At 41.3% G+C, this 13495-nt stretch overlaps 1 protein-coding gene and 1 non-coding gene across 3 annotated transcripts in view; one reads left to right on the top strand and one right to left on the bottom strand.

The window, feature by feature from the left end:
* Positions 1-1970: 1970 nt before the first annotated feature.
* The window catches only part of PLCE1 (phospholipase C epsilon 1), a 369385-nt gene continuing 357860 nt past the window's right edge, over positions 1971-13495 (bottom strand). Inside the window, exons 30-33 of one of the 2 annotated variants that reach the window (XM_055561030.1) lie at positions 10529-10687; positions 8885-9103; positions 8359-8567; positions 1971-3216 (exon numbers count right to left, since the gene is read on the bottom strand). In XM_055561030.1, the coding sequence (XP_055417005.1) occupies positions 8382-8567; positions 8885-9103; positions 10529-10687 (564 nt within the window). In that variant the 3' untranslated portion in view covers positions 1971-3216; positions 8359-8381. Of the gene's footprint in view, positions 3217-3523; positions 6013-8358; positions 8568-8884; positions 9104-10528; positions 10688-13495 lie in introns of those variants that run through there. The other variant, XM_055561031.1, reaches the window with a different exon arrangement.
* Positions 4332-4404, top strand: TRNAE-UUC (transfer RNA glutamic acid (anticodon UUC)). Its single transcript has one exon. It is a non-coding gene; the product is annotated as a tRNA-Glu (tRNA).

The raw sequence follows: 13495 nt of genomic DNA, 5'->3' as shown, positions 1-13495 counted from the left end.
CATAGTGGCATGGGAGCAGAGTTGTGGAGTTTTATGTTTTAGTTAATTCCATTTTACCAGACCAGTACACAAGGTCTGATTACTTTTTGGAATTAAGCAAGGCCTCTGGGTGTTTGGCAGAGAAGGAGAGGTCTACAGAGATATTGGAAAGGGAGAGAACAGAGGAAAGGAAAGATGTAGTTTTTAAGAAAAGTAATACGGAGCCACTGGGGAGGCCAACTGTCATTAATAAGCCTCCATTGTCTCCAGAGCCATCAAAATGGGAGACCTTTGTTGAAAAGTAAATTCAACTTTTGACTCGCTTTTGTTGAGTCTGGACTCCATATTTCCCCCCAACTGGAGAATTTATAAATAAATAACTTTTACTTGCTAAGGATGACATGAAAGGAGGTGTTCCTTCAAGAGGGCACTTTCTGCCCAAATAATGTTGTTACTTCCTACAAGTTTATCCTCAGACTTATTCTCAGCTCCTCACACCCTTATGTGATCTTACATTAGTTGGCAAAACATTAAACTCAAGATGAGGTGATAGAGAGGAAGTTACTCTGTTTCTTCTGGCGTCACACATCACATTGGGTTCCCAGTCTAAATCCATCCTGCCAGCTCCCGTAATCTTAACAGTTGGAATCACCCAACAGAGGGACAGAATTCATGCTCCTTTCTTTCTGTTTTCAGTGAAACATCTTAAAATATTTTTCCTCAAAATCGTGTCATAAACCCAGCTTACATATTTAGATTCTTTCCCATATCAACTTTACTGATGAAAGTTTGCTCCCCAGATTTTAGTAGTCTGACAAGTATGAAGTGGTAATGGGTATAAGCCTGGGTGGCTATTTTAGATGTATTCTAAACAGTAGGACAATTTCTTTCATTTGCTATACTAATAGCAATATACTAATATATATTATTACTAATATATACTAATATACTAATACAGCGTATAATTCAGAGAAACTTCAAGTCAAAATTTACTTTTGGCAAACACCAGGTTGTGCTGGTTAGTTGTAATAATAGAGTAAACCTTCTACATTTTTGAGCAATGTGTCCCTCCTAAAATCCCTAGGACTCAAATCCCAGAGTATGTATTTTACCTCGCAATAGGATGAACAATCAAGAAGGGTTGCAACATAGGCAGAAGGCTGGGTTCACTCACTTCCTAAAACCAGCCTCAAGGTAAGTTCCAGATTTTATGCTAAGGACCATGGTGTGGGATGGGAGGCTTAGAGTCAAGGCCAGTTGATAAAACCTCGTGAGGCCAGCCTTGCTTTCCATCTCACTGCTCTGCACAGTTTCATCTTGACGCTAGCCAGTTAGACTAGTAATTTGATTTTAATGACACAGTAAGCCCAACCAGAGGCTTCTTCGGTGGCTCCGTCAGTCAAGAATCCGCCTGTAATGCGGGAGGCCTGGGTTTAATCCCTGGGTTGGGAAGCTCCCCTGGAGCAGAATATGGCAACCCACTCCAGTATTCTTGCCTGGAGAATCCCCATGGACAGAGGAGACTGGTGGGCTGTAGTCTATGGAGTTGTAAAGAGTTGGACATGACTGAGCAACTAAGCACAGCAAAGCCCAAACAGATGGCAAAAATGCCTATTAGTTGAGACAAGTCTGATTACAGTTTCTGGGAAATTTTTTAAAGTGAAGGGAGCATGGTGCATTTGTTGTAGACTGACTATTTGATTTAAAAAGAAACCTGTAGTACTGTACAAACAGCATCAACTTGAAATAGCCTGAATGCTATTGACAAGCAAACGGTGATTCTTTTAGCAATGAGGTTTTGACTTAGTCAGAACTTCCGATTACATGAAAGCTGTGTTGTGTGTTTTTGATACTTCTGTTAGAGTGCACAAAGAACGGGGAATTATTTTATTCATTTTTTTTTTTTTTTATGGTGCAAATGTCTCAAAGCAAAGATTAGAGATTTTAGTATGTTTTGTAATTTGAAGAAAAACATCAAATTTGAAGGTCATTAGAAAGATAAAATTTGGATTTTACTTTAGAGGAACACATTTCATGTGAAAAGTCACAATTTGCTTCATGCCAAGAACAAGACGAATCCTTTACACTTACATGATAGTCTTATACAGCAAGGTTTTAAAAATAATTTACATTAAATGGCAAGTTACATGAAATTCTGGCCTATTTCAGGTATTCAGGGTATACATTTTCTTTTAAGGAGATTTGTTTTCAAATAGTGAAATAGAAGCACTAATGCTTCTAATCTGCAAGCAATATCAAGAAAGCTATGTATAATAAATACATAGGTACAGTGTCAGTACAAACCTCGTAAAATAAATAAACACCAACTCAGTCTACTTTTGCATTAGAAACATGGTTAAGTTTCTTACTAAGATGCCACAACTCAGTAGATACGTTATTCTAAATTCATTTTGTAGAAACCAAAAGTCTGTGAATATAAGCAATAAACATAAAAAACCCAACATCATTCTATATGTAAAAAGAAACACTATAGAAGAGTTCACGATGGTACACAATGTAGAGTAAATTGAATTACTTTTTAATGAGTCCTAAAGGACATATTTACACTTGCAATGCCCCAGAGCTTCCACTTCTTATCCATAACAGGTATGACTAAACCAGCCTGCTTCATTTCTTACCTCTGTGCATCTTGCTCCCAGTTTTCTAAGTCAGGTCAGCAAACTGTGGCCCTTGAGCCAAATCCAGCCTGCCACCTGCTCTTGTGTGGCTGTTGAACTAAGAATAGTTTACATTTTTAAATGGTTTTTCAAAAAATCCAAAGAGGAATATTTATGCCATGGGAAAATGATATACCATTCCAATTCCAATGTCTTTAAATAGTTTTCTTGGATCACAGCCACATTCAATCATGTATGTATTGTCTACGGCTGCTTTTGCATTAAGCTGAGTCATTGCAACAGAGACCATTTGAAGAACGAAGATATTTACTGACTAGCCCTTGACAAAAAGTTTGCTGACTCCTGTTCTAAGTCGATTATTGCAAGCTTAGCGGTGGTTTTTCCAACTGTTGACAGGTGTAAAATGGCAGTCTGCTGGGCTTTTTTGCTTCATTCAGCAGGAAACCAGTTCTGTACCATTTTGCTTGACCTCAGCTCAGACCTTATATCAAGAGTTCAGAAATCATAAGTTTCCAGTTTAGTTTATGAAAATAAGGGAATTATATTTGTCTCCATTATGTTCGTTCTTGATTTTAACTTCTTGCCAAAAGATCTTCACCTGTAAAGTTGTATACATAGGCTTGTTAGTATTAATGTCTTCAAAGTGAAGCAGCAGAACCAGTCCACAGTTGTAGCAAGGTTTAGGGTTCAACCAACAGAAACCCACAACTCTGGTGGCTGGGTTTGGGGCAGAGAATATTTCCTATAAACTCATAGTGTTAGAACATGATGTTCCTGGGAGGTGGAACATTAGGCTATTTCTGCCCTGGAACACCACATTCTGTAGAAAGTTTTTTAACCACAATTAAACTGTTCAGCTTTTTTTTTTTTTTTTTTAAAGGTGGACTTCTTTCAACTGGTTAAATATTACTTAAGGTAAATAATTACTTGTTTAGAAATTCTTAGATTATTATTAGAGGTGAATATTTCAGAACAAATAACATGAAATATTATGTTGCTCAGAAAGGAATAAAAATACTAAACTTGTTTTCTTATGAGCATATACAGAAAGGCCCTTCTTTTTTCCCAAGTGCTCTTTCTTGGAGACACTGTTTGTAAAGTTAATAACATGGGACATATATTACCATATATATGTCTATGCAGCAATGGCTATTATTCTTTCAATGACTGTTAAACAGAACCTTCCCCAAATTTAGGGAAAGAGGTCAACTGACTGACTATGAATTTCTGCTTATGACAGGAAAATTGAATCCGAAGGCAATCATCTAGATCACCACCACCTTCCCTGTTCTCATAAAGTATGAGCAACGAGTAATGCTCATTAGAGCAAGCACATTATTTTGAAGTCAGATTTCTAATGGAGTTGTATTATGTACTCATTAATCTTCTGGCACACCCAGGGCTCTTTCTCTGCCAAGTGTAATTCCACTCTATCATTAACGGAGGTTATAACAAAGAGGTGAGAGGTGTGCATAACATTATCACATGTATAATGTATTTGATGCTAAGTTCTTGATATGGAGAACAATATTTGAAATTCTGATCATTGTCTTTACTGTGTGCTCATAGACCCACTACCATGAGGAGTCATTTTCCAAAAGCTGGAGAGGCTCCACATGGTGCTTAGTTCTTGGAGAAGAAAGCACTATCTCAGTGACACTGTCACTGAGAAGGAAAGTAAGTTGAGTCTGGAACTTTAAGATACCAGGAAATTCTCTGGTGGTCCAGTGGTTAGGACGTTGCACTTTCACTGCCTGGGACCCGGGTTCAATTCCTGGTCAGGGAACTAACAGGAAGGAAGGTGGTAATTAAGATAATTACAAAAAAAAGGGGAGGGTATGGAATACCAGAAGTACCACAACAGACAATGAGTGCTGAGCCTTCTCAGAGTCTGGAACAGTCCAGGGTTTCACGATTCTGTGCAGATTCAGTATTATCTGATGCTGTATGATGTGGACTGCTGCCATGGTGCTGAGATTTCTTTCTGGTGAGTCTTTGCATACAAAACCTAAACAGCCCTGACTCGGGATAGTGGGCTGTGCAGAAGCTCTGGAGGAGTGGTTTCCTGTGTTTCGCTATGTCTGTTTTGAAAGAGCTTTCTTTGTAAGTGTATCTGGGGCACCAGTTGTTTTAGGAGTTGCTTCTTACACATCGGCTCAATATGGGCTCTTGTACGTCAGATTTGGCCCCATCAAGAGGTATCAGTAAATTCTTTTAATTGTGAGCTGTAATTTTATATAAGAAATAACTGATTGTGTGCAGACAGATGATGCAGCTGTGTAATATAAGCAACAATGCCTTCACCATGCTGTTGATGTCGCAAGGATTTTAAATCTTAGAACTCTATGATGGAACAGGTGAAAAGAGGGCTTTAATAATCCCTTGAGTTCATTATTCAGGATTTGAAATATATCAACTGGAATTCCATCACTTCTACTAGCTTTGTTCGTAGTGATGCTTCCTAAGGCCCACTTGACTTCACATTCCAGGATGTCTGGCTCTAGGTCAGTGATCACACCATTGTGATTATCTGGGTTGTGAAGATCTTTTTTGTACAGTTCTTCTGTGTATTCCTGCCACCTCTTAATATCTTCTGCTTCTGTTAGGTCTATACCATTTCTGTCCTTTATTGAGCCCATCTTTGCATGAAATGTTCCCTTGGTATCTCTAATTTTCTTGAAGAGATCTCTCGTCTTTCCCATTCTATTGTTTTCCTCTATTTCTTTGCATTCATTGCTTAGGAAGGCTTTCATATCTCTCCTTGCTATTCTTTGGAACTCTGCATTCAGATGTTTATATCTTTGCTTTTCTCCTTTGCTTTTCACTTTCCTTCTTTTCACAGCTATTTGTAAGGCCTCCTCAGATAGCCATTTTGCTTTTTTGCATTTCTTTTCCATGTGGATGGTCTTGATCCCTGTGTCCTGGACAATGTCACGAACCTCTGTCTATAGTTCATCAGGCACTCTGTCTATAAGATCTAGTCCCTTAAATCTATTTCTCACTTCCACTGTATAGTCATAAGGGATTTGATTTAGGTCATACCTGAATGGGTCTAGTGGTTTTCTCCACTTTTTTCAATTTCAGTCTGAATTTGGCAATAAGGAGTTCATGATCAAGCCACAGTCAGCTCCGGGCCTTGTTTTTGCTGACTGTATAGAGCTTCTCCATCTCTGGCTGCAAAGAATATAATCAATCTGATGTCAATGTTGACCAACTGGTGATGTCCATGTGTAGAGTCTTCTCTTGTGTTGTTGGAAGAGGGTGTTTGCTATGACCAGTGCGTTCTCTTGGCAGAACTCCATTAGCCTTTGCCCTGCTTCATTCTGTACTCCAAGGCCAAATTTGCCTGTTACTCCAAGTGTTTCTTGACTTCCTACTTTTGCATTCCAGTCCCCTATAATGAAAAGGACATCTTTTTGGGTGTTAGTTCTAGAAGGTCTTGTAGGTCTTCATAGAACCGTTCAACTTCAGCTTCTTGAGCATTACTGGTCAGAGCATAGACTTGGATTACCATGATATTGAATATGCCATCAAATTTGGAAAACACAGCAGTTTCATTCCAGTCCCAAAGAAAGACAATGCCAAAGAATGCTCAAACTACCGCACAATTGCACTCATCTCACATGCTAGTAAAGTAATGCTTAAAATTCTCCAAGTCAGGCTTCAGCAATACGTGAACCTTGAACATCCAGATGTTCAAGCTGGTTTTAGAAAAGGCAGAGGAACCAGAGATCAAATTGCCAACATCCACTGGATCATCGAAAAAGCAAGAGAGTTCCAGAAAAACATCTATTTCTGCTTTATTGACTATGCCAAAGCCTTTGACTGTGTGGATCACAATAAACTGTAGAAAATTCTGAAAGGGATGGGCATACGAGACCACCTGACCTGCCTCTTGAGAAACCTATATGCAGGTCAGGAAGCAACAGTTAGAACTGGACATGGAACAACAGACTGGTTCCAAACAGGAAAAGGAGTACGTCAAGGCTGTATATTGTCACCCTGCTTGTTTAACTTATATGCAGAGTACATCATGAGAAATGCTGAGCTGGAGGAAGCACAAGCTGGAATCAAGATTGCTGGGAGAAATATCAATAACCTCAGATATGCAGATGACACCACCCTTATGGCAGAAAGTGAAGAAGAACTAAAGAGCCTCTTGATGAAAGGGAAAGAGGAGAGTGAAAAAGTTGGCTTAAAGCTCAACATTCAGAAAACTAAGTTCATGGCATCCGGTCCCATCACTTCATGGGAAATAGATGGGGAAACAGTGGAAACAGTGGCTGACTTTATTTTTCTGGGCTCCAAGATTGCTGCAGCTGGTGATTGCAGCCATGAAATTAAAAGACACTTACTCCTTGGAAGGAAAGTTAGGACCAGCCTAGACAGCATATTAAAAAGCAGAGACATTACTTTGCCAACACAAATCTGTCTCGTCAAAGCTGTGGTTTTTCCAATGGTCATGTATGGATGTGAGAGTTGAACTATTAAGAAAGCTGAGCGCTGAAGAATTGATGCTTTTGAACTGTGGTGTAGAAGACTCTTGAGAGTCCCTTGGACTGCAAGGAGATCCAACCAGTCCATCCTAAAGGAGATCAGTCCTGGGTGTTCATTGGAAGGACTGATGCTGAAGCTGAAACTCCAATACTTGGGCCACCTTATGTGAAGAGCTGACTCATTTGAAAAGACCGTGATGCTGGGAAAGATTGAGGGCAGAAAAGAAGTGGACGACAAAGGATGAGATGGTTGGATGGCATCACTGACTCAATGGACATGGGTTTGGGTGAACTCAGGGAGTTCGTGATGGACAGGGAGGCCTGGTGTGCTGCGATTCATGGGGTCGCAAAGAGTCAGACACGACTGAGCGTCTGAACTGAACTGAACTGAGTTCATTAAGAAACTAAGTGAAAGAAGAGATCTATGTTTGATTTCCTCACATGCATTTTTTTAAAAAATTCAGATTCCATTTAAATAGTTTAAAACAATGAAATTTACTCTGTATGGGAATACCAAGCAGTGAGCTGGCAACCAAAGGCATAATTTACTTCAGGCTGTTATGTCATTTTGCTTTCTTTTTAATCATCACAACTTTCATGCCAGATTTTAATTTTTTTTTTTTTTCTAGGGACAACACATGGTGTTGCATCTTTATTCTATGTCTGGTCACAGCAAACCTCACACGCTCAGAACTGCAGCCAGGCTGAGTGCCACGGGGCTACAAGCAGGTGGAGGAAAGGAAGACCATCTATCTACTCTGTTGTTTTCAAACACTCTGGATGGAAAGCATAGATGCCCCACTAGCCACTCGGAGGAGATTTTAATTTTTTCATTGAGTCAGAAGAAATGGAGGTTGTTAAGGCTAAATCAGAGCTAAATTAGAAGAACAGCAAACTAAAAATCCAAAGAATGAAAACAGAAAGACCCATAGCAGTCCTTTGAGAATGCTCATGTGAATTACCAGTAATTAAGACAGTTCTATATCTGATGAAATAAAGCTATTGCAGTTTGGGCAAGTTTGTTGTCCTCTTGTGGCCTTTGGTTATCTACAAAATAAGGAGATCTGAAATCATCAGTGCTGAAGTCGCGTGTATCTTCAGAGCCCCTTTTCTCTAGGGTACCATCCCTACCTGCCTCAGGAACTTCCTCCTCCAGCAAAAGACAAAAGACAGTGTACAAACTTATGTCTTACAAAGTAGTATAGTTGACCCCCGTTTTAGAACGCTGCGATGACTCGGGATACCTGGGTAAACTGTGCTATCTTGCTCACTGTCGGTAGTCTATGGCGTCACTGGAAGGCAAGCCACCCACAGGTTTCTCTTCCTTGTTTTGGACGTTTTCTGAGGCCAAGACCTGAGAAGGTGATGTGGGTCCTCGGGGCTGTTTAGTCTTGGTGAGCTTCTTGAGTTCGCTTGCAAAAGAGATGCCTTTTTTTTTATCTTCTCGAGATGCCTGTGGAAAATAAGAACCTGCCCTTGGTATTAGGTTAAAGAGACTGTATCAGAGAGAGCCCTTTGTTGTTCTCTCTCTGGTCGGTAGAGCTTTGGAAAGCAGGGCGGAGGGGACCCCCCCCCCTACCCCCGGCCACCTCAGGACTGCTTACACCCAGAGGGAAACATTTCTTTCCACACAGTGAAAACAGAGCCAAACAGCATTCTTCCCACTAGTGTCCTTGACTCGGGAACTTCCTCCTGGCTTTCACCAGCTCCTGAATTTGATTATACTGTAGTTATGAAAATCAAATAGAGCACAATAACCTTGAACTTTACCTGCACCTGTTCCTTTAGCTTAAGGATGAATTTTCCTGCACCTTTCCACTTGCTTTGAGCTTGAAACACACACTCCTGATCCAAAAGGACGCGCTGGGAGGCCTTTGGGGTGGAAGATTTCCTGTTGGCGGTGTCTTTCACCACCTCTTCCAGAAGCACATAGTCACTCGGGTTGGGGTTGCTCAGGATGCTATAGGAATATTTGGCTTTGCATAAGGTCTGAAAGGTAAATTATGATCAACAGAATAAAAACACAGGATCTCCAACACTTGCTTCCCTGTAAACGAGACTTTAGGGTGGAAAAATGTCACAGACTTTTACACTGGGGTGGGGGGTCCTTTTCAGATCATGTCATCCCACCTCTCAGTTTACATTTTCACAGTTGTAGCTTACACAAACTTGACATTGCCTCGTTTAGCTTCACAACACCCATCCATGATTTAGATGTTACAATCCCCATTTTTCAGACAAGGAAGCTTAAGCTTAAGAGGTCAGGCATATTACAGAGGATGGACAGCTTAGTAACAGAAAAAGGACTTGAGCCAGATTTTCTGCATCCACCAAAGTTCATAGATCTGAAAGTGATCCAGACAGTGAGGGACAGAATCCTGACCCTCCAGAGCCTCTCTGGCGCACGACACTGCCTCTTCATCTCAGAGTCTTGGATGTTGAAAGCATTTTAAGACTTACCTGGTCTCACCTCTCTTTTATCGAGACTATCTTTCATTTATTCATTTATTCACTCATCAAACATTTACTATGTCCCAGGTACTGTATATAGTTTGGGGAGTTCAAAGTCTATTAAGGAGACTCATATTAACCAAATTATTGTACAGTCAGTGTAGCAAATAGCACTTAAATAGTGCTTGCCATGTTAGGTGTTACACTAGGCAAATGTCCATTGCATATATTTAATGTTCACAATAGCTATTAAGAAAGTGCTGTTATACTATCTTCATGTTTTCCTGGGTGGTAGCTTGGCACACGGCATTGTGCTGGAGCCCGCTGGGATCTGATGTGTGAGGAATGTACAAGACAGAAACTGGCAAATGCTACAAATCGGGGTCTTTTTTTTTTTTTTTAAAGAAACAATTTACCGCCACACCCATGTAACTTACGCACAGATTGTTAGATGACTTCCCCAAGCTCTCCCAGCTAGTAAGATGTAGAGCCAGGGTTTACCTGGAATAACCTGATTTAGAGTCTGTTCTGTGAGCCATTATGCTAACTTCTCAAGCAAGTGTTTAATAAACGCAAACCACTACAGGGCTTGGAATGAAGGCAGCAGAGTTCTCTGGAGCCATATACAAAGAAGGGGGGAGAGAAGACCAGAGAAGGGGAGAGGGTCAGAGAGTCCTCCTGCATGTCGTCTGAAGGATCCCAGAGAGACGGTCACTAGGTGATGGACAATGACGCTCCCGTTCTGCAGAACCACCTCCTGGCTCTGCTGTCAAGGCTTCCGAGAAAGCCTAACTCACAGCATATACTGGGCAAGTATCATTGAAGGACCGGATACTTCCTAGCCTTACCAGGCACATGCTGCCTTGTCGTGTCCCCTGTGTTCCAGAACCTTATTTCCAGAGGGAGCTGAGCCCAGCAGTTGACACTGAGGACAGGGCTGGGGGAGGGCAGGGAGGCCTTCACCTGCTGAATGACGTCCTGCGCGGTGCTGACACGCGGCGCTTTGATGACCGTGCGCGGTTGCTCTGGGGAGACGTCATGCACTTGGACAAAGAAGCTGTCCTCCTCTGAGCTCAGGAGCATCTCCTTGTCATCTTGTGCAATGCTCTTCTCTTCCAGGTTCTAGGTTAAGAAAAGACAAGTCTGAGTAAATGATAACGTAGAATAAAGAAAAATCTAGTAAAAATTTTAGTTGGATCTTGGTGACGTGGAAACAACTTCTTAGCATGATATCCCATACACTAGTTACTGTTTCACAAACTATCCTAGAAGGATATACATGTCATCTTAGAGGAGGAAAGTATTATAAGTTTCTGCTCATGTTGACACGCTGATAAGGTCTGGTCCCGAACAAGCCAGTAGATCTGCTCATGTTTGCTGTGGATTTTGAGTCCACAAATCAGCTAGAGATAAATCTGTAAAAAGACAATATGCCATTTTTCCAATTACTAAAATTCAAATGGGCTTCCTTGGTGGTGCTCATGGTAAAGAATCCGCCTGCCAATGCAGGAGACTTAAGAGATGCCGGTTCATCCCTGGGTCAGGAAGATCCCCTGGAGAAGGGCATGGCAACCCACTCCAGTGTTCTTGCCTGGAGGATCCCTTGGACAGAGGAGCCTGGTGGGCTACAGCCCACAGGGTCACAAAGAGTCAGACATGACTAAAGTGACTTAACACACATGCAAAGGCCAAATAAGAATATGGTAAGTACATTTAAGAGAAATCCCATCCATTCCCCAATAAAACTTGAGCATTTAAGAAATGCTAGACATCTGAAATGTGAAACATGCAAGATTGACGTTCCGGCAGGCTGAATGAACAAAACCCACAGTGAAAAGGCTAAAACAATACCTGGAGGTAAGTAACATCTAAATGGATATTGACAAAATTCTCAATAATTTTGAGAATTGGTCATCGGGTTAGATGGTCTTTGGTGGGTTGGCTTTCAGTGAATTTTACATTTATAATTATATGATTTAAGTATATAGTTGAAAGTGAAAGTGTTAGTCAACTCTTTGCGATTCCATGGACTGTAGCCTGCAGGCTCCTCTGTCCATGGAATTCTCCAGGCAAGAATACTGGAGCAGATTGCCATTCCCTTCTCCAGGGGATCTTCCAGACCCAGGGATAGAACCCATGTCTCCTGCATTGCAGGCAGATTATTTACCACCATCTATAGACATGTATTTTTTAATTAATTATTTTTTATTTTTAGACAATCATAGAAATGGTATTAATGCCTCATCCAATATAGATATAGGTATCTTATCAAAAATTTTCAAGCAGTAAGGAAATATATCAATATAAAGGCAAACTTCCCATTTCTACTTTTTTCCTTTCTTTCCTCCACCTTTCCCATCTCATTCTCCATAAAAAATCACTGTGTTAGGTTGTATATCCTTTGAACCATCTGCTATGGATATAAAAATGTATTTTTGTGTATGTGAATAAATATATACAAAGAAACCCTGGGACTTCTCTAGTGGTACAGTGGAGAAGAATCTACCTGCCAATGCAAGGGACACAGTTCAATCCCTGGTCTGGGAAGGTTCCACATGCCATGGGCAACTAAAGCCCTTGTGCCACAACTCCTGAGCCTGCGCTCTAGGGCCCTCGAGCTGCAACTGAGTCCACATGCCACAACTACTGAAGATTGTGTGCCTAGAGCCTGTGCTCCGCAGGAAGAGAAGCCATCACAATGAGAAGCCCGTGCGCCACAATGAAGAGTAGCCCCCCGCTCACCGCAACTAGACAAAGCCTGCACAGCAACGAGACCCAGCACAACCAGAAATAAAAGAAATCCTGGAATTACGCGAACTTAAATACAATGTGATTGTTACATGGCTCCTGTTCTTTGCTAGAGCCATTTTCAAACGAGGGTCGTGTAAAGTTATCTTCCACAAGGGAGCAGCATGGAGACGATGGGGAGGTGAGGCAAGTAAACAGTAGGCAATCCCATCTCAGGATGGGAGGATTGGGCAGGAAGGTCCTCCAGTCCCCTGCATGCTTCTAGCTTAATCTCAGATCATCCCACAGAAACGATGCTAACTAACCAGAAGAATACAAGAATCACTGTCATTGTCCTGGAAATTCCAACCAGCTCTAGGAACCAGAATTGTCCCCATTGATATTAAGGTCAAAATGGGTAACTACCACCAGGTGGCGCCAAACTGCAGCCAGGACCAAAACGGACTGGCTCCTGGGCTCACCAATCAGCTGCACAGCCTCGCCCCAATCATTTCATTGTTCTTACAGTTGTGATCCCTAAGATTTACATACAGCTGAAGTGTGTGGATTCCACTCATCAAATTATGCGTGAAGGGGAGAGAACTATTCTCTATTTTTATTACATAAAATGAGACTGTAGTACATATACTGTTCTACAACTCACTTTTTCTCTATTTAAAAGGCTGTGATCAGGGACTTCTTCCCTGGTGGTCCAGTGGTTGAGACTTCACCTTCCAACACAGGAAGTATTGGTTTGATCCCTGGTGAGGGAGCTAAGATCCGACAAACCTCAGGGCCAAAAGCCCAAAACATAAAACAGAAGCAATATTGTAACAAATTCAATAAAGACTTTTTAAATGGTCCACATCAGAAATATCTTTTAAAGAAAGATTGTGATTATCATTTCATGTCATCTTCTAAAGGTTTTCCATAGTATGTCATTGCATTGATTACAATATATTTAACCAATTGGAGAGTGGGGTTGGGTGGTAATTCACATGACGTAATTTATAATCCTGGAGAAGGCAATGGCACCCCACTCCAGTACTCTTGCCTGGAAAATCCCATGGAAGGAGGAGCCTGGTAGGCTGCTGTCTATGGTGTCGCACAGAGTCGGACACGACTGAAGTGACTTAACAGCAGCAGCAGCAGCAATTTATAATCCTGAAAGCCGGGATGGAAGTAAGCAAGAAAGAAAAGTTC

This window comes from Bubalus kerabau, chromosome 22 (genome assembly GCF_029407905.1).
Source record: "Bubalus kerabau isolate K-KA32 ecotype Philippines breed swamp buffalo chromosome 22, PCC_UOA_SB_1v2, whole genome shotgun sequence".
NCBI classification, from domain to species: domain Eukaryota; kingdom Metazoa; phylum Chordata; class Mammalia; order Artiodactyla; family Bovidae; genus Bubalus; species Bubalus kerabau.
Note: the sequence above shows the minus strand (reverse complement) of the source record. Positions and strands in the feature narration are given on the sequence as shown.